At 41.1% G+C, this 27,577-nt stretch overlaps 1 protein-coding gene across 1 annotated transcript in view; it reads left to right on the forward strand.

Annotated features, from left to right (window-relative positions):
• The window catches only part of LOC122563207 (putative E3 SUMO-protein ligase RNF212), a 113,588-nt gene that overhangs the window by 70,155 nt on the left and 15,856 nt on the right, over positions 1 to 27,577 (forward strand). Inside the window, exons 8-11 of the mRNA XM_043717158.2 lie at positions 3,628 to 3,680; positions 22,280 to 22,343; positions 22,766 to 22,811; positions 23,346 to 23,415. Coding sequence (XP_043573093.2) covers positions 3,628 to 3,680; positions 22,280 to 22,343; positions 22,766 to 22,811; positions 23,346 to 23,415 — 233 coding nt within the window. The remainder of the gene's footprint in view (positions 1 to 3,627; positions 3,681 to 22,279; positions 22,344 to 22,765; positions 22,812 to 23,345; positions 23,416 to 27,577) is intronic.

Raw genomic sequence — 27,577 nt, forward strand, 5'->3', positions numbered from 1 at the left:
CCCATTTCCCAATTTATCATTGGTCAGTTAATAATCTGCCCTCCTGTTTTTGCTACAAAAGTGGATAACTTCACATTTATCCACATAATACTTCATCTGCCATGCATTTACCCACTTGCTCAACTTTTCCAAAGCATATTGAAGCAACACTGAAGCACCTTTGCATCCTCCTGATAGTTCATGCTCCAACCCAGCTTTGTGCCATCTACAAACTTAGAGATATTACATTTAGTTCTCTTACCTAAATATATATTGTGAATAGCTGGAGTCCGAGCACTAATTGCTGTGGTCCCTGTCTGCCACTTGGAAACACACCTGTTTATTCCTAGTCCTTGTTTCCTGTTTGCCATCCAGTTCTCTATCCAGTTCTCCATACTCATGGCCCCTTATTCCCTTTATGCCAACTTAGTGTCAATTCATGAACTGCACTCATCCCCGTATCTTTTGCCAAAACACAGCTAAGTCAACCATGTAAGTATGCTACCCCAATCCTATGCTATTTAATTTAACATGGTAATCACTTATTTTAAGTGCTATCTAAAGCCTTATTGAAAGTTCAAGTAAACGACTTTAATGATTTCACTGTCCACCACCAAGAACGGCTCAGCAGCAGTACTACCTATCGAGCTTGTTGAGAACGATTGGACATTGTTAGACTGGGTCTGCGGCAGAGTGGTGGGGGAAACAACAAAAGGGAAGAATATACCTGACCTCATCCTCACTCATATGCCTGCTGCAAATGTATCTGTCCATGACAGTATCAGTAAGTGTCACCACCACACAGTGCTTATGGAGTCTAAGTTCTGCCTTCACATTGAGAATAAACTGAAATGTGTTGTGTGACACTATTACTGCACTAAATGGAATGGACTTGAAACAGAACTAATGACTCATTTATGAAGTGCTGTAGAGCATCAGCAGCAGCAGCAGAATTCTAATTTAATACAATCTGCAACCTCATGATTAGGCATATTCTCTACTTTATCAATACCATCAAGCCAGGGGATCAACTCTGATTCAGTGAAGAGTGCAGGACGGCATGCCAGGCATGCCTCCTAAAAATGATGTAGCTATAAAATAGGACAGCTTGAATGCTGTATCTTTTGATTGTATTAGGGAGAACACACATATTTCTCACTTACCAAAAGCTTGCAAATTTGTTCTTTTCTTGTTAAGATATGTTTGTAGAGACATGAAGACCAGAAGGTTCGGAAGACCAGAATGATTATGATAGTAAAAAGTGCTGGAGAGGCTGAGCAGATCTGAGAGAATCTGTGAAGAGAAAAACAGAATTAATATTGTGACACCAATGACTCCACTTTGGAACGGAGAATCATTTGACTCAAAATATTAACTCTATTTCTCTCTCCACAGATAATGCCAGATCTGCTGAGTTCCTCCTGAATTAAAATCAGAAATTGCTGATCTCCAGCATCCACATTGTTTTCATTTTGTTTGAGTGATTCTGACAGCATTATGATAGCTTGAGAAATCCTCACATTTCAGTATACCCATGAGGAGAAATGTTTTCTGTTTGCTGCCGAAACAAGAATTACTCACGGCCTGTCTGAATTTTACATCAATAGGATAAAGCAATCTTGGATCTCAGAAGTAAATTCTCAGGCTTCAAAAACATATTTATAAAAAATGCTATTCTTACACAGGCAGGTCAGTACCTCTAATGATGAGTGAACAACCGAAGCCTTAATCTGGCTTCTTTCTTTGCAGTCATAAATGTACTGTCAATTTCCAGCATTCTCTATTTTGATTAATTCTTCCAACATTTGACTTTTTTTATTAGAACAAGCTATTGATTCCCAAGACAATGCCACACGGGCTTTTCAAATGATCTTGAGGTTCTTGTAATGACAATGTAATTATTTTCAGATATGGTATAGCATCATACGTTTCTTCTCTAAAGATAAAATTGGCAGTTGTATTTGGACTCCATTGCAAAGGACTCTGTACACCTGGGAGAGGATGCATCTGTGCTAATAAATCTAAAATTGAGCATGGACCAAATACTTTGGGGAAAAAAAAGTAAACCGCAAAAGATTTAACTTAAATAGACACAAGGCAAGAATATTTTTGGAAACTACTGCCATGTTGTTGATCAGCCAGATGTTAATGTAAATGCAAGAATGGCCAATTGTTTGTAATCAACTGAATATGTGCAATGGCCATGATGTGATAATGGGGTAAAAGCAATGACTGCAGATGCTGGAAACCAGATTCTGGATTAGTGGTGCTGGAAGAGCACAGCAGTTCAGGTAGCATCCAAGGAGCAGTGAAATCGACGTTTCGGGCAAAAATAATGTCTAACATAGCTACCTCAAGCAAGCTTAAAGCAAATTTTGAACCTTAGAAGCAACTTGCAGATAGTGAGGCATGCCATACTAATACCATTTTGTTTTCTTATCTTTGGCAAAGCTCACAAGTAAAAAACAAATTCCACAATTATAATGTAGAAATTCTTCCTGAGTTGCTAGCAAATTCATCCTTGGATGAATCACAATAACTCTTCCTCAGAAATGTTTGACTATAATGGAAACATCTCAGGACCAGGAACCACCTGCCTGTGACCTCATGATAAATCCTTTCAAGGTATGCTGGAACAAACACAGATCACTCTAAATGTACTCAGCTAGCAGTTAACCTGGGGCAAAGTTTGGTCATCTCTTGTAGATAAGCTAGGAATTTGTTGCATGTTGCTGAACACAGCAGGGTAACCAAGAGATCCAGCATCTTTAGCTCATCCAGAAAAATTGATTGCATCGCCTCAGTTCAACATTATTTTGTTTCATTAAACAGATAAATTTTGTCTTTGGGTAATTAGAGTAAAACTGTAGTATCAGAGCAGTTAAACTTTACATATATATCAATTTCATTTGTATATTGAAGAATGGGTATATTTCTTGAATTTTAACTAAAGTGAGTAAATTTTGTTGCAACTGTTAGGTCTTCTTTTGCTGAATAAGTATTATTCTGCACCTATCTTTCCTTCTACTTGCATGAATTGCTATGCAGTCTCTTCCTTAGAAACGAAATAGAATTGTCCTCAATAATGCCCTGAAAATCGCAGGAAAGAGTTACTAGGTCCCAGCTTAATTTTTGACCACTTGAATACACGCTCATTAAATTTACAGCAGATGTGCTGAATAGTTTGCTATTTTTCAGTCATGCAGTGATGCAGCAAGATAAATTATTGCCTTTTCCAGTCTGAGCACTTTATTATGTTCATTGTGAATGTTGTTCTTGAGCATAAATTCATGGATGGAAAAGGAACAATAGGTTTCTCCAGAAACATTGTTTTTAAAAATAAGCTTATGTTGGCAACCTGCTGCTTAGGGTAGGTTGGACTGACAGCTGAAGAATCCTGAGTGAGAGAGACTTGTCACTTACCCTTCTTATCACAGAAATTTCACAATAGGTGATCTAAAATATTTTATTAATGTTTATAAAAATATTATCTGCCACGCTGGGAGAACTCGGTAGATATTCACCCATGTAATCTTCAAAGAGTATTTCTCAATCACTTTTGAGAATGGAATTTGCCTACTTGTATAAATGCATAGATGATAAATTGAGGTTACAAATATTAACAAGATTGTATCTATTTGGTATTAGACAACAAACATCACGGTTGCCTACGCCATCTTCCGTAAGGGAATCTGTTTCAAGTAAGTCTTATTTTAAACATTTTATTAAGAGAAGTACAACAAAAGCTGCTGTGGTTACTCAGAAAATATAGGGCAGAATTTTTGTTTACCTTTGTCCCTTTTGTGAAAGTAAAAGATACAACCCATAATATTAATAAACAAGTAAATGGAAATTTGCACTTGAGAAGCATTTTTATTGTAGCAAAATATTAATAGATGTCATGATCAGTGAAATCATATTTTTATTTGCTTTTCAAATGAAAAGAATAAAGTACTTTTGCAATATGGATTCAATAAATGACAGCAGCAATGTTATGCAAGCTCACAGGTAATTTAGTTACTACATTTTGGCTGCAGCAGTAACATGGAACTTGTGTTTAATGCAGGAAAGTTGCACATTTATTATGTTACCTTTTTGCTGCACTTAATGTATCATGAAAATTAGGACTGAAATTTACCTAAAAATTGAAAAATATAGATGTTGTTCTTAATTTCAACTGCTGAGTGGCACTGTACAGCAATCCAGCTATGTTCCTGCACAGAATCACGAGAGGCTGAAGCATTACAATACAAAAATGCCAGTTTTGAATTTGTTTACTTCCAAGTAATATCCAGCTTAGAGTGAAATAACCTCCAACTAATCCTTTCACCAGTGCACAAACTTAAAAATTAAATGAAACTGAAATTTGCTTCCCTTTAGTGCAAAAGCTGCCATAACAGAGAAAAAAAAGCAAGAGTAACTTTCACCTTTGACTTGGGCATCACGTTTGAACTTGTCGATCAACCACTTGTATTATGCCTTTAAAATTGTGTTGACTTGATAAGGCTGGTCTTCTGTCTGTCTCAAAATGCTTTTCACTCCAAAGTTTTGACATAAATAATGAAAGATTCCCCTCCAGGTGTGGCGAGAGTAATGGTGACAAAACAGTGAAAATAAAATAAAACAAACCATACATTTTTCTCCTCAAACTTTAAATGTGTGCTTCAAAATCTCATCCTTGAGTGGCAACTAACATATTTCCATGTATTTGCATATTATTAATACCCTAAATTGTCATATTTAGTTTGGACTTCCAATGTTCCTCTCCTCCAACATTGAACCAGATGGTGCAAAACCCTCACCCATAAAACCCTCACTCCAGCTCACCGAATGCCTGTCCTGGCTATCATGCTTTTTTTTTTAGATTAGATTAGATTAGATTACTTACAGTGTGGAAACAGGCCCTTCGGCCCAACAAGTCCACACCGACCCGCCGAAGCGCAACCCACCCATACCCCTACATTTACCCCTTTAACCTAACACTACGGGCAATTTAGCATGGCCAATTCACCTGACCCGCACATCTTTGGACTGTGGGAGGAAACCGGAGCATCCGGAGGAAACCCACGCAGACACGGGAGAATGTGCAAACTCCACACAGTCAGTCGCCTGAGTCGGGAATTGAACCCGGGTCTCTGGCGCTGTGAGGCAGCAGTGCTAACCACTGTGCCACCGTGCCGCCCACGGTGGCACAGTGCTTCTTCTGCACAACTTCACTGTACGGTCCGTGGCCACCATCCCCCTCAACCGTTCATCTACACAACTCTGACTCGGCAAGCCATCATTTTACCATATCACCATATTGGCTCTCCGACCAGCCTCTATGTGGGTGACATTGCATTCTTAGCACAAAAGACAAAGGGAAGCAGTCCTTAGTGGAGTGAGGGGGAGCTGTGGTCAGTCACCGGAGATACAGATGATTCACAACAGTGTTAAGGTGAGAGTGGAGGCCATTCAAAGCATTGTATTTGCATCTGAGCATTATGACTATTTTAAAAAATCATCTAGTGCCCTCTTGAATACCTCAGTTGAACTTGCCTCCACGACACTTCTAAGCATTCCAAACTATAACTACTACTATTAGGTTTTTTTTTCTCACAACATACTTGGCTTTTTTTGCAAAACTGTGCCACTAGTTTTCGATCCATTTACAAGTGAGAACAGTTTTTCCCTATCTGCTCTGTTCAGACATCTCATAATTTTGAAAACTTCTATCAAGTTCTCTTATCCTTTGCTCTCCAAGGAAAGCATTCCCAACTTCTCCAACCTTTCCTCATAACTGTCTCATTCCTGAAACTACTTTTGTACTTTCTCCAATGCATTCACGTCCTTCCTATAGCATGATGCCCAGAACTGTATACAACTGAGGTCTCATCCGTGACTTATATAAGTTCATCATACCTTTCTGTTCTTGTACTCTACGTCCTTATTTATGAAGGTCAAAAAATGTGCTTGAAAATCACAGCTGGTCAGGCAGCATCTGAGGAGCAGGCGATTCAATGTTTCGAGTATAAGCTCTTTATCAGGAATGTCACCACACTTTTTGAGTTTAGATCAGAGTGGTGCTGAAAAAGCACAGCAGGTCAGGCAGCATCCGAGGAACAGGAAAATCAGTGTTGCAGGCAAAAGTCACACTTTTTGACACTGATCTCCAGCAGCTGCAGTCCTCACTTTCTCCTAGCCCTTATTTATGAAGCCTAGAATAGTATATGCTTTATTAATAGCTCTCTGCCTGACTTGCCGCCTTTAATGGTAATTATACAACAAGCTCTCTGTTCCTGCACTCCTTTTAGAAGAATACATTTTATTTTATGTTGTCTTTAGTATTCATTCTACCTCTCTGTTGTAAAGATCACGTCTATTTTTCTTTGAGCGGTGGAGTAAAACTGAGAAAAGGACATCTTTAAACCAGACTAAAAATAATATTGTAGTTTGAAAAATAAGTTATTGGGACATATTGGAAATTTTACATACAATGTGCCTGATTGTCTGGGCCTCTCCCTCAGGAATTCAATGTGGTACTGCAGATGTGTGTTCAGGACAGTTCTGCTCAGAGAAAGTTTTTTTGATTGGCATTTCAATTGGCAGCAGTTTGTTTGGGCTCAGGAGAGACTGAGCAGAGTAACAACCTCCTGAATGCTTCCAGGGTGGGTGCTTACAGTGTGTGTGGACAATATAGCAAAGACATTTAGCCTTTAAAGAGAAAGCATCCATCTCTCTCCCACTCTCCCTCCTGTGTGGAGAAGTAAAAGAAAATCCCTCATAACTAGCCAATAAACCTCACCTTTCCTCTGTAAGCTACACTTTCTGCAATTCCCTTGTTCAAAGTAGAGCGGGAAAACCACCTACACAAATACAGCTAAGATGAATTCACAACTTGCAAAACCAAAGGCTCAAGGGGTAAATTGACAACGTTAACAGCAATATGAAGGGATGGAACAGAAATGGTGGGGTGGCCAAAAGGTGACTGAGGGAGGCAGGATCACCAACAGAGAATCAATGTACTCTCACCCTTGTGTTATCAATAACGAGTTGGAAGGAACTGACGTTCATCAATATCTGTGGTCCAGATTAGTGCTATTGAACTGTATTTCCCTGATTTTAATGTGCGTGTTGTCTGTCTTTGTGTATCTATCTGAATCTGTGAATGTGAATTTTTTAAAGGGAGTAAAATTCAAGTTACATTTATAGCATAGCAGTTCACTTGTCTACCTTTTGTTCCATCATTTAAAAACAGTTATATTACAATAAATAGTCATTTTCTTGTTAATAAAAAATGTCTGATGTGTATTTTGTTTTAACTTGAAATGGACTGTTAGTAGAATTGGTGAAAGTTTGTGGTTGAATCAAATTTCCACATTTGTGATGACTCCAGGAAAGTTGGGTATGATTTTTTGCAATACCCTGGTGATCGAACCTGATCTGCCATCTATTTGCCTGTTCTATAAACCTCTCAATTTCTTTGTGAAGTTCTACATTATCCACCTTACAGTTTATAATTATTCCAGTCAGGAGTCTTATGGCATTGCAGCTTGTTCAATCCAGGGGAAAATGGGAAGATCAAGTCTGAAGCTGTGCAATGGGATGATCTCACAAATTAGTCACTCAGACCTCAATATGAAGTGAATGCCTGCCTGGGTATTGCCAGGGTATTATGCCACCAGTGGGAGCTGGGTGTTCTTAAAAGGAGTGATGGCCATCTTATCCAAGTGGGAGAAAGTGAGTACTGCAGATGCTGGAGATTAGAGTCAAGACTGCAGTGTTGGAAAAGCACAGCAGGTCAGGCAGCATCCGAGGAGCAGGAAAATTGACACTTCGGGCAAAAGCTCCTCAGGTGCTGCCAGACCTGCTGTGCTTTTCCAACACCACGGTCTTGAATCTTATCCAAGTAGCCATTAAGTTCACATTGGCCCTGAATTTTCATGCCAGCAGATCAGTCCAAAGGGCAACTGGGAACTGTGTGAAATCTCCCAATCCTTTGACCTACAAATTCACCCGGGATATAACTGATGTTGTTTTCTCCTGATTACACTGGTTTATATCCTTTCTGCTTGTCAAGGAGAGTCAAACAATCCCTGGCAGTAGATTCTCTAGCATTGCTGCTCTCTGTTAGATTTAGAGTGCTGTAGACGGTATCTACATTGCTTGGAGAATGTGCTACCACTATCTCCACTTTTACTGAAAAAGGCTTCACTACATCAGTATCCAGCTTCTGTGTGACCATCAGTGCTAGATATCTCAAGACCTGTGTGACATGTGTACTGGAGAGAATTTTCAGGTTCCTGCATCCTTCCAAGGTCCTTGGGCTGTACAAGGAGACGAGAGTTACTCATCCAAATATGGCCTATGCTGCTTTCATGAAGTCCTCAAACTGTTGTAACCCTATTCATTGGAACATAGAAATTAGGGGCTGGGATGGGCAGTTCAGCCCTTTGAGCCCATTCCACCATTTAACATTATAATGGCTGAACATATCCTAGTCTCAACTGCACTTCTCTGCTTGCTTCCCATAGCCCTTTATCCTGCTTTTCTTCAGAAACATGTCTATTTACTTCTTGAATTTGATGATTGATCCTACCTCCACTGCATTTTGGGACAGGGGGTCCTGCAGATTCACAACCCCCTGAGATAAGTAGTTTCTCCTCATCTCAGTTTTGGAACTACCTCCTCTCACTCTATGGTAAAAACAATGACTGCATATGCTGGAAACCAGATTCTGGATTAGTGATGCTGGAAGAGCACAGCAGTTCAGGCAGCATCCGAGGAGCAGTAAAATCGACGTTTCGGGCAAAAGCCCTTCATCAGGAGTAAAGCCCGATTTTACTGTTCCTCTCACTCTATATCTATGACCTATTGTTCAAGTCTGACCCACAAGTGGGAACATCTGTTCAGCATCCATCTTATCAATCCCCTTTAGCATTTTATATATCTCAATCAGATCCCCTCCCCCCATTTTTCTGAACCCCAATGAGGGCAAGCCAAGTCCTTTCATCCCTAGGATCAATCTGGTGAACCTCCCCTGAACTGCCACCACGTCCTTCATCAAGTAAGCAGACTGAAACTGGATACAATATTTCAGGTCTGCTCCCTTGTATAATTGTAACAACACTTACTCTTATAATACAGCCCTTTTGCAATAAATTCTAAGATTTCATTTGCCTTTGTTGTTATATGCAATACCTGCATGCCCATTAATTCATACATAAGGACAGCCAGATTGCTGTGCACTGACACAGAATCTGCTTCCCATTTAAATAATAATGGGCCCTTTTGTTTTTACAGCCAAAATGGACAAACTGACACTTAGCCATGTTAAACTCTATCTGCCAGATTCTGTCCTGTTCTCCTAGCCTATCAATATCCATGTGGAGTATTATTATGCTGTTGTATTCCAGCATTGTCCACAGATATCCACTGATGTATCTGATGGATTCCTTGTTGCTTTGGTGAACAAGCAACCACAGTGCCAAAGAAGGCATCAGTTACTTTGTTGTCAGCAAACCCATCCAGAGTATAAACCTGCAGCCTGCTCACCACAGCCTTCTTTCCCACCTAGTTTAGTATCATTTGTGAATTTTGTTATGTTACACACTGTCCCTGCTTGCAGATCATTTATATAGATTGTAAATAATTGAGGTCTGAGCACTGATCCCTGTGGCACCTCACTACTTACAGTTCACCATCAGAGAAGGACCCATTGCTTCCTGTCAGTTGGCCAATCCTCTAACCAAACCCATACTCTACCCTTGGATCTAATCTTCTGAATCAATCTTTTATACGGCACCTTGTCAAATGACTTCTGGAAGTCTAGATATATCACATCCACTATTATGCTCATGTTTCCGCCAGGACCGTAGAAACAGGTCATATGCCTCTGGTATCTGGACCTCTCTGGTGGGGCCATGCAATATTATCCAGAAGAGGTGTGATGCATCATTGTGGCATGCTATGCCCTCCACTGTTGGAGCTACATGCAATATGGGGGAATTAAAAGCAATTTTCTAAGGATGAGGATCAGATTTGGAAGGACATCTCAAGAGACAATGACTTAGCAGTATACAGTCAAGTTCAAGAGGCTAGGCGCAACTTTGTTGAGACCCACTTCCAGGAGGAATGAGCTGGCATTGGACTTCCTTTCATTGTGTTATTTTCTGTTGGTTATGTGGCAAGCAGCCACTAATGAGACTCCAGCTCTGTCTTGGTTATTTCTGCATTCCTTGAACTTTTTCTTTCCTGAATAAACATGTTTTTCCTTATTTATATGATTGGCTGTATGGTTCATCCCATTATGAAGTATCTGCTCTTTACAGATCTTCCTCACCACTCAGGAGAAAGCAGCAATCAGCAGAACAGGGCAGTAACAATATCTAAGTATGGCGGTGGAGTTGTAGCATTATATTTGAGCTCCTGAGCTCACTTGCTTCCATTTGATTTTCTCCCTTTTTTTCTTTTTGCTTTTGCCTTTTTTCCGCCTTTAACGTCTTTTGCTTCAGCGAGACATTGGTGACAAGCCCTTCCTGAACATGTTCTGAGATCCAGTGAGGGAGGCTGCCAGCAAGCACTGCCCAAGCATGTTCAAGGACCCAATTGCGGCACCGGTCGTTATAGAATGGGAGGTGGCAACTACAGACAGGAGATTGGAGGCAGTACCATCAGCAGCTGCAAGCACTCAGCTCCTCCTGAGACTCCAGGCTGTAGCTTGCCCCGGGTGCCTGCATGGAGATAAGACTTAAATAAGTCTTCAATATCTGGACGTTCCTCATTTCCTTTGGCTTTGTTTCCTTTATTCCAGTTTTGTCATCAAGTGTGTAATCAAGATGGCACTGGAGAATGGTGACTTCTTACACTTTTTACTGTACTTCTGTATTCCTATACTTGACTGCATGTGACAACAAAATCTAAATCTAATGTGGCATGATGCTGATGTTGGGTGTTTTTTAAGTCTTAAGTCAGAATATAATATCCCAGTGTTATGCAATGTTGTACCTCATGATAGACAGCAGATTGGGAGCAATCCTGAAGCACCTCCTTTTGACCCTTCCATCATCTGTTCACCTTTAACTGTTCAGAGTTAAGGTAGACAGCTGAATTGTTCTGAAATAGAAATGTGATCATGTTTGATTTGTGACCTATTATCTGTTAATACATTTGCTTAACAAAAATTTATCAACCTCAAATTTAAAATTAATAACTGATCCTGCATCCACTGCCGTTTGTGGCAGCGAGTTCCAAACATTTGCCACCCTTCGTGCCTAGTGCTTTCTATCATCTCTCCTGAACAGGTCTTGCCCTAACTCTCAGACTTTGCATCCTCGTTCTAGAATCGCAACCCATGGAAATAGTTTATCTTTACTTGCCCTGTGTTTACCTGTCAATATCTTGAATGTTTTGATCAGATCATCACTTAACTTTCAAACTTCTAGAGAAAATAGGCCTAAGTTGTGTGACCTCTTCTCATAACTTAACCCTGAAGTTCAGACATCATTCTTGTAAACTTATGTTGTACTCCCTCCAAGGCCAGTGTATCCTTCCTAAGATGTGGTACCCAGATTTGTGCGCAGTACTGCAAATGGGATCTAGCCAGGGTTTTGTATAAATGCAGCATAACTTGCTTGTACTCCAGTCCTCTAGATACAAAGGCCAGCGTTCCATTAGTTTTCTTGATTATTTTCTGCACCTATTTGTGACATTTTAAAGAACTATACATCTGAACTCCAAGTCTATTTGGACGTCAACTGTAATTTCTCACTGTCTAGAAAGTGCCCTAATCTTTTTTTGGTTTAAAATGGATAACCTCACACTTGTTTACATTGAACCCTATCTGCCACAGTTCTGCCCATTCACTTAGTCTAGCAATATCCCTTTGCAATTTTATTTTATCATCTATACTGTCTACAATGCTACCTACCTTTGTGTCATCAGATATAATTCTCAGTGCCATGATCTAAATCATTAATAAATAATGTGAATAACTGAGGTCCTAACACAGGTCATGTTGGATACCATTGGCCACATCCTGCAACTTCGAGTACTGACCCATTATCCCTACATTCTGTCACCTGGCATTCAAAGTTTTCCAACCATGTCAGTAATTTGCCATTTATTTCATGACCTTCTACCTTAGTTAACAGTCTCTTATGTAGAACTTTATCAAATGCCTTCAGGAAGTCCATATTAACAACATCCACAGACACATATCTGACCACTACCTTAGTCTCCTCTTCAAAAACTTCAATGAGGTTTGTCAGGCATGACCTACCCGTTATGAATTCATGCTAGCTCTCCCTGATTAACTGAAAATTTTCAAGGTGTTCAGTTACACCATCCTTGATTACAGACTCTCAACAATTTTCCCACTACAATATTAGGCTAATTAGTCTGCAATTCCCTGATTTTTCCTTTTTTGCCCTTCTTTAAAAGAGGAGTGATGTGCACTTTTCAAATCTGGAGAGTTGACTCTTGTAACCAGGGAGCTCCAAAAGATTATAGTTAGGCCATCTACATTGTGCTCCCATACTTCCTTTAATATCCTCAGATGGAAGCTATCAAGTCCTTGGGATTGTCATCTTTAATTGCATTAATTTCCTCTGTTTTACTTATATTAATTTTATTTAGTCCTGTTCCTGATCTGCTGTTAATTTCCTCAGGGCTTCCAGCAAGCTCTCCTCCTTTTGAAGATACTTGAGATCCTATAGGACAGGTTTTAATTTGAGAGAGGCAGCACTTTGTGCAGCTTCTCTCAATAAGCCACTGAATCTTAAGTAGAGACATGAAATCCCCATAGCTGTATGTACCTCCAGCATTGAATGGCAATGTCCTCCGTTGTGAAGTTAAGAGATAAAATCCAACATAGCTTGCAGATATCTGTGGAATCATCACTGATTCTGTCCCCACAATCAGACAGTAGGTGTAAGTGTAGTTGATGTATGCAGGTCAGGCCCTAGCACAGTCCCCACATTAAGCCTTAGTGTTGTTCATGTTAATATGCAAGATCTTGGTGCAGTGTCAACATGATGGTACAAGGATCAGTGACTTCTGAGACTGTCAAAAAGTTGTTTTTCTTAATTCACTGGGATGTTGGGGGTTGCTGACTGGCTGACATTTATTGCGTATCCCTATTTGTCCCAGAAAAGGTGGCAGGTTGTCATTTTGAACCTCTGCAGTCCCTGTGCTGTAGGTTGACACACAATGTCCCTAGGGAGGAAATTCCAAGATTTTAACTCACCAACAATGAAGGAAAGGCAAAATATTTTAAAGTCAATTTGGTAACTGGCTTGGAGGGGAACTTGCAGGTAATGGTGTTCCACATATCTGCTGTCTTTGTCCTAGATGGAAGTGGTTGGGGTTTGGAAGGTGCTGTCAAATGATCTTTGGTGAATTTCTGCAGTGAATCATGTAGGTAATACACATTATTGCTACTGAACATTGTTGGTGGAAGGAGTGGATGATTGTGGTATCAATCAAGTGGGCTGCTTTGTCCTGGATGATGTCAAGTTTCTTGAGTATTGCATTACACTCCTAACTTGTATCTTTTGAACAGGCTTTGCAATCAGGAGGTGAGTTACTCGCCACATTATTCCTAGCCTCTGACCTGCTCTTATAGCTATTCTGTTTATGGCGAGTCCAGTTGAGTTTCTGGGCAATGGTAACCCCAAGATGTTAATAATGGGGGATTCAGTGATGGTAACACCATTAAATGTCAAGCAACACTAGTTAGATTATCTCAACACTAGTGCCCTGTGTACTCAGCCCCAATTTGTGTCCTTATACACTCAGGGCTGTGTGGCCAAATTCTGCTCTAACTCCATTTAGAAGGTTGCTGCTGACACCGCTGTAGTGAGTCAAATCTTAAAAAATAAGACGGAGTTCAGGAAAGAGGTAGAGAGCTTAGTGGTATGGTGTAAAGACAACAATCTCTCTGTCAATGTCAGCAAAATGAAGGAGCTAGACTTTGACTTCAAGAAGTGGTGTGGAGGACACACCCCTGTCTGTATCAATGGTGGCGAGGTGGAGATGGTCAGGAGGTTAAAGTTCCTGGGCGTAAATATCACCAACAATCTGTCCTGATATATCCACGTTGATGCTTCGGTCAAGAAAGCACACCAATACCTCTATTTCCTCAGAAGGCTAAGGAAATTTGACATGTCCACAATAACCCTTAGCAGTTTTTACAGATGCACCTATCCGGATACATGACAGCTTGGTATGGCAGCAGCCCTCCCCAAGATAGCAAGAAGTTACAGAGAGCTGTGAATGCAGCCCAGTACATCTCACAAACCAGCCTTGCACCCTTTGATGCCATCTGTACTTCCCACTGCCTTGGAAAGCAGCCAATATAAGAAAACCACCCCAGTTATACTCTGTTCCAGCCTCTTTTGTTGGACAGAAGATACTTAAGTTCAAAAATATGCACCAACAGCTTCTTCCCCGCTGTTATCATTCTTTTGAATGGACCTCTCACATATTAAAATTGATTTGTTTTGCACCTTCTCTGTGCCTATACCATCATATTCTGTAATCTGGTGTACTTACGTAAGGTATGATTTATCTGATTAGCATGAAGAACAATACTTTTCACTGTACCTTAGTACATGTGACAAAAATAATAAATCATAAATTTTGCTAGAGATGGTCATTGCCTGGCATTTGTGTGATATGAATGTTGCTTGCTACTTGTCAGCCTGTTTAAACATGGGCTGCTTCAGTATCTGAGGAGTTGTGAATGGTGCTGAACATTGTGCAATCATCAGCAAACATCCCCACTTCTAACCTTACGATGGAGGGAAGCTCATTGATGAAGCAACTGAGGATGATTTGAGCCTAGGCAACGACCCTGAAGAATTCCTACAGGGATGGCCAGGAGCTGAGTTGACTGAACTCCAACAGCCAAAACCATCTTTCTATGTGCCTGGTATGACTCCAAGCAGTAGAGAGTTTGCCCCTTGATACCCATTGTTTCCAGTTTTGCTAGGGCTCCTTGATGCTGTACTGTATTGACTATGCCCTTGATGTTAAGATTATCACTCACCTCACCTCAGAAGTCAGGTCTTCTATCCATGCTTGAACCAATGCTATCGTGAGGTAAGGAGCAGATTAAGAGAAAGTGAGGTCTGCAGATGCTGGAGATCAGAGCTGGAAATGTGTTGCTGGAAAAGCGCAGCAGGTCAGGCAGCATCCAGGGAACAGGAGAATCGACGTTTCGGGCATAAGCCCTTCTTCAGGAAGGGCTTATGAAGAAGGGCTTATGCCCGAAACGTCGATTCTCCTGTTCCCTGGATGCTGCCTGACCTGCTGCGCTTTTCCAGCAACACATTTCCAGCAAGGAGCAGATTAGCCCTGGTGGAACCCAAACTTGGCATCACTAAGCAGGTTAGTGCTGAGTAGGTGTTACTTGATAGTACTGTTGATGACATCTTCCATCACTTTACCAATGATGGAGAGTAGACTGATGGGGCAGTAATTAGCCAGTTGGATTTGTCCTGCTTATTGTGTACAGGACATACCTGGGCAATTTTCCATGTTGTCAGGTAGATGCCAGTCTTGTAGGTGTACTTTATGGGAGCAGCAAGTTCTGGTTTTGCCTGGTACTTGAGTGGCATGAATGTGACTTGCCACATTTCAGGTCAAACTTGCATATTGTCCTATCTTTGAGCATAATTTGATTTAGTATCAAGGCGTTGTGCACGGTCTCAGACTTTGTGCACTTATCAGCGAATATACACTTCTAACCTTATGATGGAAGGAAGAACATGATGAAGCAGCTGAAGGTGGTTGGGCCTCGTATACCTCGCTGAGGAGCTTCTGCAGAGATGACCTGGACCTGAAATGAGTGAGCTCCGACAAAAAAAGCCTATCTACTTCTGTGCCAGCAATGAGTTTCCCCTTGATTCCATTGTATTCCTTTTTATTCATTCACAGGATGAACGCTTACCAGAATGCTTACCAGTTTGGCCAGCATTCATTGCCACCTCTAATTATCCAGAGATTAGTTGAGAGTCAGCCATATTGGGTCTGGAGTCACATTAAGGCCAGATCAGGCAAGGACAGAGATTTGTCACCTTAAAAGGGCATGAATGAACCAGATGAATTTTCCTGACAATAATGGTTTCATGGTCATCACCAGACTTTTATGATTTGGAGTCCACAATCACCTGATGAAGGAGCGGCGCTCTGAAAGCGAGTGTGCTTCCAATTAAACCTGTTGGACCGTAACCTGGTGTTGTGTGATTTTTAACTTTGAACACTGGACTTTTAATTCCAGATTTTTATTGAATTCAAGCAATGGCAGGATTCAAACCCAGATTCTCAGAATATTGCCTAGGTCTTCAGATTAATAGTCCAGCAATAATACAACTAGGCCATCAACTCCATTGATTCCAGTTTTGCTAGGATTCCTAGATGCCACATTCAGTGAAATGCCACCTTTGATGTTGAATGACAGTCATTCTCACTTCAGCCCTGGAATTCAGCTCTTTTGTCCATGTTTAAACCAAAGCTTTATTGATATTGTGAGGTGAGTGATCCTGATGGAACTCAAACTGGGCATCTTGCAGAGTAGGTGCTCTTGATAGCACTGTTGATGATATCTTCTGTCGCTTTTCTGATGATCAAGAGTAGACTAATGGTGGTGTTAATTGGCTAGGTTAGATTTATGGACCCCAGGGGAGAGAAGTAAGCTTGGACAGATATCTTCCGATATTCCTCATAGAAATTATTCAAGAAGGCCATTTGGGCTGGAGGGAACAGCTTTTTGTGTACAGGACATACATGGGCAATTTTCCATGTTGACAGATAGATACAGACACAGCTTGGCTAAGAAAGCAGCAAGTTCTGTGGCACATATTTCAATACCCTTGCCAGAATGTTGTCAGGGCCCATAGTCTTTACAGTATCCAGAGCCTCCAGCTGTTTCATGTGAATTAATTGAATTGGCTGAAAACTGGATTCTCTGACGCTGATATCTCTGGAGGACATCGAGATGAACCATCCAATCAGCATATCAACCTTTACAACTTTATCTTTTATATTCATTTGCTGAGCTCTGAGGTTTAATTACATTAGCCATGTTGATGCAGGGTAGCTTATTCCAGGGACAAGACTTCGTTTGGCTGTCTGGAGGAAACAGCATTCCCAGTCTGTCAACCACCTGATGCACTAGCACTTCCATGTCCTTATTGGAGAAACAGAATGCCAGCTTCCCTTTCTGTGCCATTTGCTCGGTTTCAAAGGTGGAACAGCAGAGCATGAAGGTCAGTTCCTGGTTTTCATACACGTGGACAATACTGGTCACAGTTCTGAAGAAGGACTCAAAATGTTAACTCTGCTTTCTCTCTAAAGTTGCTGCCAGATCTGTTTTTGTTCTAGTTTATGATTCTTAATTTTCAGCTCATGAATTGAGGATGAATACTGGACAGCTGTATTTGAATAATTTCATTACTACTAGCATGGCGCTAGTTTACTGTACTGTCAGTTTATGAAAATAAAAACTCGGAACATGAAACAACAACTTGTGCCAGCAAAAAACTCAGGATTCTTTCTACTTTCTCTGTCATCATCAGAATGTTATCAAACAGAAAAGTGAGCAATATTTATTTTTACAACGGGAATAATGTTGTAATGTAATTATGATATAAAATTTCAAACATACTGTCAACTATTAAATTGTTTCCACTCCACACTAAAATAAAGTCAAGGGGGAGTATTTTTATAAAACATAGTTGACTTTTTGTAACCTATAATCTTCTGAATAGGTTATTTTTGGACTTTTAAGTAAATATATGAAATCCCTTCTCTTTATGGACCCCAGGGAAGAGAAGTAAGCTTGGACAGAGCTTCTTCTGGTGTTCCTTATAGAAATTATTCAAGATGGCCACTTGGGCTGGAGGGAACAGCTTACGGTGCTGCTCTGAGCTCCCAACTTTCCCATTCTATTGTATTCCTCTAGTTTCCCACACTGACAGATCAAGTTAATGAAAGTTGGACCAAGGAAACTACACCAATGGTGAGATATATGACATTTAATCACACTGATTTATATGCAGAGAGGTGAGACTCTGGATAAGATGAAAAATTTGTTCATATCTATTGAATGATTGCAGTATATTCGTTTCATGCTTTTCAGTTTTGGGCTGATGGTTCTCATTTACAGTTCAAGTGTGGTGAGGAGTGAGTTCCATATCACTTTGTTTGCTGTGGCCCAGGTTGAATTTTCTAATAAGATCTACCACTTTTCACCTCATTAATTATGCAGCCAAACTGGTGAGCACCTTCCTTGGGGAAATCACCTAGCCAGAGAGGCAGTTAATGCTCACCTTCTGGCTTACCCGCCTGTGGTGCCACATTTAGAGCCTAGCTGCACACCACCTGAGATATTGTAAGCCAAGAACTATGTCTCAAACAGGTGGTGGATCCTGAAAATGTCTGAGGAAAGGTAAGCGAGTTCCAAACTTTCTGGACAAAGAAGTGGAGTCATAGAGTCATAGAGATGTACAGCATGGAAACAGACCCTTCGGTCCAGCTGGTTGGTAGAGTGTTGAAGAGGAGAGCAGTCCTTTTTCCTGCCAATTGCAAATGAAGGCCAAGTTGACAGTCTCAGTCAATCTGGACAGAAATAGCAGCACATATCAGTGCCGTGTTCACATGAAAAGGCATATCCAACGATGCTCAGTCATCTTCTGCATTTCATAAGGGTGACTGCAACCATCTTTTCTTCTATCTCACACTGGCAGGGCCATCGTTCACTCTCACTATACTACTGCACACAGATCTCACTAGAGCTCAGACACAACTCTTAGTGTTGCATAATTAGTGTCTGCTCCAGAGCCCACATCCACCTCATCATCGAACAGAACATTACAGGAACGGGTCCTTCAGCCCGTTCTGCCGAACATGATGCCAAATGAAACTCATCACACCTGACTGCCCTTGGTCCATATCCCTCCACTACTTGCTCATTTAAAAGTCCCTTAAATGTCCCCCCACCACCCCTCGCAGTGTATTCCAGACTCCTACTACTGTCCATGTAAAAAACCTGCCCTCTTTCACCTTAAATGAATGCCCCCTAGAATCAGACATTTCAACTGATAGGGGGAAGATAAGGGAAGCCGTAAATGAGTTTTTTGCTTCAGTTTTCACTAAGAAAAGGGACCTTGTTGTGAATGAGAACTTTGAGGAGCTGGGAAGTAGGCTTGAACAGATCAAGATTGATAAAGTTGATGTGCTGGAAATTTTGGTAAACATTATGATTGATAAGTCCCCAAGGCCAAACTAGATTTATTCTAGGTTGCTCCGGGAAGCGTGAAAGGAGGTTGCTAAGCAGCTGGCGAAGATCTTTGCTTTCTCACTCTCCACTGGAATCGTACCAGAGGATTGGAGGGAGGCGAATGTTGTTCCTCTTTTAAAGAAGGGTAATAGGGAAATCCCTGTCAATTACAGACCAGTTAGTCTTACACCTGTGGTTTTGGAAAGAATTCTGAGGCATAGGATTTAAGACTATTTGGAAAAGCATAGCACGATTAAAGGCAGTCAGCGTGGCTTTGTGAGGGGCAGGTCATGCCTCACAAATCTTATTGAGTTGATTAGATTACTTACGGTGTGGAAACAGGCCCTTCGACCCAACAAGTCCACACCGACTCTCCGAAGAGCAACCCACCCAGACCCATTCCCCTACGTTTACCCTTTCACCTAACACTACAGGCAATTTAGCATGGCCAATTCACCTAACCTGCACATTTTTGGACTGTGGAAGGAAACCGGAGCACCCGGAGGAAACCCACGCAGACATGGGAAGAATGTGCAAACTCCACACAGACAGTTGCCTGAGGCAGGAATTGAACCCGGGTCCCTGGCACAGTGAGGCAGCAGAGCTAACCACTGTGCCACCTTTGAGGATGTGATGTGACAGGTCGATGAAGGTCAAGCAGAAGATGTGGTGTATATGGACTTCAGCAAGGCATTTGATAAGGTTCCCCACAGTAGGCTCATTTATAAAGTCAGGAGGTATGGGATACAGAGAGATTTGGCTGTCTGGATTCAGAATTGGTTGGCTGACAGAAGGCAGAGTGGTTGTAAATGGAAAGTATTCTGCCTGAAAGTCAGTGTTGAGTGGTGTCCCGCAAGGCTCTGTTCTTGGGCCTCTACTCTTTGTAGTTTTTATAAATGACTTGGATGAGGAGGTTGAGGGGTGGGTTAGTAAATTTGCCGATGACACAAAGTTTGGAGGTACCGTTGATAGTATCAAGGGCTATTGCAGGCTGCAGTGTGACATAGACAGGATGCAGAGCTGGGCTGAGAAATGGCAGATGAAGTTCAACCTGGATAAATGCGAAGTGTTGCATTTTGGAAGGTCGAACTTGATTGCTGAATATAAGATTAAAGACAGGATTCTTGGCAGTGTGGAGGACAGAGGGATCTTGGTGTTCAAGTGCATAGAACACTCAAAATTGCCACCCAAGGGGATAGGGTTGTTAAAAAAGCATATGGTGTTCGGCTTTCATAACAGGGGATCGAGTTTAAGAGCAGTGAGGTTTTGCTGCAGCTCTACAAAACCCTGGTGAGACCACACTTGGAATATTGTGTCCAGTTCTGGTCGCCCTACTATAGGAAAGATATGGAGGCTTTGGAGAGAGTGCAAAGAAGGTTTACCAGGATGCTGTCTGGATTGGAAGGCTTGTCTTACGAAGAGAGGTCGACTAAGCTTGGACTTTTCTCTCGGGAGAGAAGGAGAAAGAGAGGTGACCTGATCGAGATATACAATGTAATGAGAGGCATGGATAGAGTTTATAGCCAGAGGGCTATAACTTTTCCCCAGGGCAGGATTGACTGGCACGAGGGGTCATAGTTTTAAGATGTTAGGTGGAAGGTATGGAGGAGATGTCAGAGGTAGGTTCTTTACGCAGAGAGTTGTGAATGCATGGAAGCATTGCTAGCAGTGGTGGTGGAAGTAGACTAATTAGGGATATTTAAGTGACTGCCTGGACATGCACATGGACAGCAGGGAATTGAGGGGTGCGTGGTTTAGGTTATTTTATTTTAGATTAGGAATAATCCTCAGCACAGCATTGTGGGCCAAAGGGCCTGTTCTGTGCTGTACTTTCCTATGTTCTGTGTTCTAACTCTAGGAAAAAGATTCTGACTGTCAACCCTATCTAGGCATCTCAAATTTTACAGACTTCTATCAAGTCTGCCCTCAGCCTCCACCGCACCAGAGAAAACAACCTCAATTTTTCTGGCCTCTCCTTAAAGCTCATAATCTCTAATCCAGGCAGCATCCTGGTAAACCTCTTCTGCACCCTCTCCAAAGCTTGCACATCCTTTCTGTAGTGTGGCGACAGAATTGAACACAATACCCTTAGCATGGCCTAACCAAAGTCTTATAAAGCTGCAACATGACATCCTGATTCTTGTACTCAATTCCATGACCAATAAAAGCTAGTATGCCATATGCCTTCTTTGCAACCCTGTCTACTTATTTGGCCACTTTCAGGAAGCTATGTACATCATCCATCTGTACATCATCCTCCCAAACTATGCATCCTTCCTGCCTTGTGCACTTCCTACTCACTCAATGGAATCACTTCACCGCCTGCTAATCAGTCTTGCATCACTTTTGAAACACTCAATCCCATTCCTTTATCTTACTTGCAGGAAAAAAACTGACCCACCTTCTGAACTGATTCTCAACAGAATTCCAACTGAACAACTGTAATCCTGCACTGCTTGCACTTGATTTTCAGGACTAAACCCCTGTAGTGTATTTGGATGAGTCCCTTGACCAACTGAGGCAGTACCCAATGGCTAAGTGTAGTCACCCCACTAAGGATGGTTTTCATTTGACTTTCACATCATTTGTTTGAAGCACTTGCAACATGTTAGCCATGTAAGCTGCTGACAGATGCTGCAATTCTAATGTTGATGTAACATGGTGCCATTTAGTGATGTTTACCCCCCCAGCTCCTCCTAGAATTTACACCATCCAGTTTCTTGTTGGAGGAGAGGAGGATTGGAAGTGGGAATTAAATAAGGGAGTTGGGACTTCAGTGATGTGAGGTATCAACACACAAAAATAAGGTGGTCACCACTCGGGCTAGGTTCTGAAGTTGCTCTTTGCTTTTACTTTAGTAAAGTCTTTCTCATAGTTGAGAAAATGATTTCATCCTTCCCATCCTGTTTTGTCACCATACGATTATTCTTGCCTCACCAGGAAGGGAATACTTGTTTATTTCACGTAAAATTTCCGTACTTCTTGTTTTGCCAAGGAAGTTCTTCAAATACTAACATTTCAGCCTTTTTTGTTCTTTAGCACCTTTAATGAAGTCAGGGATGTACTCTTCAGTTCCACAATCAAGACCAACCACAACTGAAATGTATGTTGTTTTAATTTCTGAAAAGAGGGAAACCATACTAAACAACCGAGAAAGTAAGGACTGCAGATGCTGGAAGTCAGAGTTGGTAAAATGTGGAGCCGGAAAAGCACAGCAGGTCAGCAGCATCGCAGGAGCAGGTAAGTCGACATTTCGGGTTGGGGCCCCTCATCAGGGCTGGTGAAGGGTCCTGACCCAAAATGTCGACTTTCCTGCTTCTCATATACTCCCTGACCTGCTGTGCCTTTCCAGCTCCACATTTTATCGCCCCATGCTAAATAATGTTGGAATGAAATATAAAGCTAGTGTTTTGAAATTACTTTTGAGTAGATTTTCATATTTGCTTCAGCACCATTTGTAATTTTTAAGTGCTTTTTGACAGGAAAATATGTATGTTGTTTTATCATCCTTTCATTTTCAAAAAGGTCACACAAAATGGAGATTGACGCAAGACCGAGTCCATCTGCAAAGGTAAGAGTACACAACTTAATATAAAGCAAAACATGGGACATTTAATGCATTGCTACTTATGGCATAAATATAACCTTATGGATAAGAGCCTGATTGATTAGCTTTATTTTATAACTTTAAACAAAGCATTTCTGTGTAAAGGTGTAATGGGTAGTATGGATTTGTTAAATATGTCTATTAAATACAAATGCCTAAAACATGGTCTGGAATTCTTCACTATTTTAGCAAAAATATTAACCTATTAAAGTTCAAAAAGTCAATGCCTCTGCTAAGATAGCGCAGTAATTTTAGACAAGTTTTATAACCTCATCTGTAATTATATGGGCTATATGCTTTCCTTCACATTTCTTTTGCCTATATTTGTCCTGTCATTTTGCCCTTTTTCCATGAATATGTGATCTCAGATCTCACTTTGGGCCCAAATTCCAATCATTGCCATTGGGAGCAATTTGCTTGTCAGGTACAATTATAATATTATTTTAAGTAAGAGTGGTCTATTATTGACCTCTCCTTTACTTTTGATTTTTTGCCAAGATACAATCCGATGCATCAATAGGTCCAGCCAGACTATCAGTAATAAGCCCACCTCAAGATGGCCGAATGGGTAAGTGCCACAAATTATTTTCTTCTTCAGATTAAAGCTGAGTGTTGATTTCAGCTAATACTAGAGGTATACAAGATGAATCTAAAAAACAATAGAGTAACAAAATAATAGAATTGTTACGCCTGCCTACAGCTGCTGTCTGAATGAACATTTCCATCTAGTGTTATTCTTCAGCATTCTGCCCATAACGCTCCAGATTCTTCCTTTACACACAGTTGTCTAATTCCCCCTTTAACTGTGTTAATTAAACCTATGCCTTCCTCCCAGGCAGTGGCTTCCAGATTTTTCACACTTGCTGCTGAAAAAAGTTTTCCTCATATCTCTTCTGCTCTTTGTGTCAATAGCCTGAAATTTGAGCCCACTTGTTCTCAATCCTTTCACCAGTGGGAAACATTTTCCTGATCTACCATGTGCAGAGCCCTCATGATTTTGAATCAATCTCTTTTCAGCCGTCTCCGGCACGGGGCACAGTGGTTAGCACTACTGCCTCACAGCGCCAGAGACCCGGGTTCAGTTCCCGCCTCAGGCGACTGACTGTGTGGAGTTTGCACGTTCTCCCCGTGTCTGCGTGGGTTTCCTCCGGGTGCTCCGGTTTCCTCCCACCATCCAAAGATGTGCAGGGTCAGATGAATTGGCCATACTAAAATTGCCCGTAGTGTTAGGTAAGGGGTAAATGTAGGGGTATGGGTGGGTTTCTCTTCGGCGGGTCGGTGTGGACTTGTTGGCTGAAGGGCCTGTTTCCACACTGTAATCTAATCTAATCTAATCCAAGAAAAACAGTCCAAACTTTTCCAGTGTATCTTTATAACTAAAATTCCTAATCCCCAGAAACATTCATGGGATCTTTTCTAGAAGCATAGAGTCATAGAACTGTACAGCATGGAAATAGACCCTTAGGTCCAATTCATCCATGCCAACCAGATATCCTAAATTAATCTAGTCCCATTTGCCAACATTTGATCTATAGCCCTCTAAACCCTTTCTGTTCATATATCCATCCAGATGCCTTTTAAATTGTATCAGCTTCCACCAATTCCGCTGGCAGCTAATTCCATATTTGCATCACACTCTGCATGAAAAAGTTACCCTTTAGCTCCCTTTTAAATCTTTCCCCTCTCACTTTCAGCCTACCTTTGGACTCCCCCACCCCGGGGAAAAGACCTTGGCTATTCATCCTATTCATGTCCCTCATGACTTTATAAACCTCTATAAGGTTACCCCCTCAGCTTCCGACGCTCCAACGAATACAGCCCCAGCCTATTCAGCCTCTCCCTATAACTCAATCCCTTCAACATCCTTGTAGATCTTTTCTGAGCCCTTTTAGGTTTCACAACATCCTTTCTATAGGAAGGAGACCAGAATTGCATGCAATATTCCAAAAGTGGCCTAACCAATGTCCTGTACAGCACAACATGACCTCCCAACTCCTTTACTCAATACTCTGACCAATAAAAGAAAGCATACCAAACACCTTCACTATCCTATCTACCTGCAACTCCACTTTCAAGGAGCTATGAACCTGCACTCCAAGGTCTCTTTGTTCAAAAACACTCCCTAGGACCTTTCATTAAGTATGTAAGTCCTGCTAAGATTTGATTTCCCAAAATGCAGCATTTTGCGCTTATCTAAATTAAACTCCATCTGCCACTTCTCAGCCCATTGGCCCATCTGATCAAGATCCCCGTGTAATCTGAGGCAAACTTCTTCGCTGTCCACTACAACTCCAATTTTAGTGTCATCTGCAAACTTACTAACTATACCTCCTGTGTTCATATCCAAATCATTTATATAAATGACAAAAAGTAGTGGACCCAAAACTGATCCTTGTGGCACTCTACTGGTCACAGGCCTCCAGTCTTAAAAGCAACCCTCCACCACCATTCTCTGTCTTCCATCTTTGAGTCAGTTCTGTATCCAAATGGCTAGTTCTCCCTGTATTCCAAGAGAATTAACCTTGCTAACCAGTCTCCCATGGGGACTCTTGTCGAATGGCTTACTGAAGTCCATGTAGATTATATCTACCACTCTGCCATCATCAATCCTCAAGTTTGTAAGACATGATTTCTGTTTAACAGTTTCCGCATCAATCACCAAACTGAGTAGCAAATCCCAGACATCCACATCCTCACATCCCTTCTAACCCTTCTGCAGATCTTAAAAAAGTGTCCTCTGGAATTGATCTTTCCACTAGGCTGAGCAGGTCTTCTCTGTCCACTCTATTCAGGCCCCTCATTATTTTGTACATCTCGATTAAGTCACCCCTCAGCCTCTTCTGTTAGAAGGAAAAGAATCCTAATCTAGCCAATCTTTCCTCAGGATTGCAATTTTCAAGAAATGTAAGCATTCTTGTAAATCTACTCTGTACTCCCTTTAAAAATTGTGTCCTGCTTGTAATGTGACCAGAGCTGGAAAGAAAATTCAAGCTGTAGCCTAACCAGATTTTTATATAGTTCCAGCAGTATACCCCTGTTGTTATAATCAAAACCTCGTTCAGTGAAAGAATCTTTGTTGCCTGTCACTGAGCCAATTTGGATCCACTTTGACATTTTTTTTTTATTCATTTGTGGGATGTGGGTTTCTGTGGTTGGCCCAACATTTATTGTCCATTCCAAATTTCCCTTGAGAAGGTGTTGAAGAGCTGCCTTCTTGAATCATTGAAATGTATTTGGTGTAAGTAGACTCATAATGCAGTTATGGAGGGTGTTCCAGATCTTGATCCAGTGACACTGAAGGAATGGTAATATATTTCCAAAATTAAGACGGTGTGTGGTGTGGAGAGGAATTTACAGTGGTGGTGTTCCTACTATCCTTATCCTTCTGGATGGCACTGTGTGTGGGCTTGAAAGGTATTGTCTAAGGACCGTGGGTGAATTTCTGCAGTGCCTCTTGTATATGTTAGACACTACTGATTCTGTACTTTGGTGGTGGAGGGAGTGAATGTTTGAGGATTTGAAAAATTCATTTGTGGGATGAGGGCGTCATTGGCAAGACATGCGTTATTGCCCATCCCTAATTGTCCAGAGCGCAGTTAAGAGTTAAACACGTTGCTGCAGGTCTGGAATCGCATGTAAGTCAGACCAGGTAAAAATGGCAGATTCCTCTTTCGTGGACATTAGTGAACCAGCTGGGTTTTTCCAACAATTGTCAATAGTTTCATGGTCATCATTAGACGCTTAATTCCAAATTTTTATTGATTTGATTTGATTTAGTATTGTCACATTTACTGAGATGCAGTGAAAAGTGTTGTTTTACGTGCTACCCAGACAAATCATCATAGTAATGGAACAAAATACAAAATATAGTGTTACAACTATAGAGAAAGTGCAGAGAATGACCAACTCTAATATATGAGAGATCTCTTCTTAAGTCTGTAAACACCAGAGATGAAGTTGTTCTTGAATCTGTTGGTATGTGTTTTCAAACTTTTGTATCTTCTGCCCGACGGAAGAGGTATAACTGGCGTAGGAGTCAAATTCCACCATCTACCATGATGAGATTTGAAACTAAGTCCCAAGGACATTATCCAAGTCTCTGAATTAACAGTCCAGTGATAATACCACTAAGCTATTGCCTCCCCATATGGTGCCAGTCAAATAGATTGCTTGCCCTGGATGATGTCAAGCTTCTTCTAGGCTTCAGTCACCCAGACAATTGGGGAGTGTTCCATCACACTCCTGACTTATGCCTTGTTAATGATGGGCAAGTTTTGAGGAGTCAGGAGGTGAATTAATCATTCCTCTATTCTACTGGTCTTTAATTTTTCTTAGCAGTTTGTCCAGTCAAATACCTACTAAATTCCATTACATATGAACTACATTACATATGAATGTATAAACAAGGAACAAGAGTACAGCACTCACAACAACACTCATTCCTTCGAACCTGCCCTGCCATTCAGTAAGATGATGGCTGATCTAATTTTAACATGAATTACTCTCATCCTCAAAAAAATTCATTTAAGTTAGTATGTTGCAGTATTTCCTTAATAGAACCATGCTGACTATCCCTGATTCATCCATGCTTCTCCAAGTTAAAGTTAATTGTGCCTCTCAATATTGATTCCAGTATGTTGTCCTATATCAAGTTCAGACTTTATGGCCTCACGGATGTGAATGATAAAACAACAATGTTGCACCCCAGATTTTTATGAAGATGAAAGGTC

Source organism: Chiloscyllium plagiosum, unplaced genomic scaffold, assembly GCF_037043375.1.
Source record: "Chiloscyllium plagiosum isolate Xiang-an unplaced genomic scaffold, Cpla_swu_hap1 HiC_scaffold_1, whole genome shotgun sequence".
Taxonomy (NCBI): Eukaryota; Metazoa; Chordata; class Chondrichthyes; order Orectolobiformes; family Hemiscylliidae; genus Chiloscyllium; species Chiloscyllium plagiosum.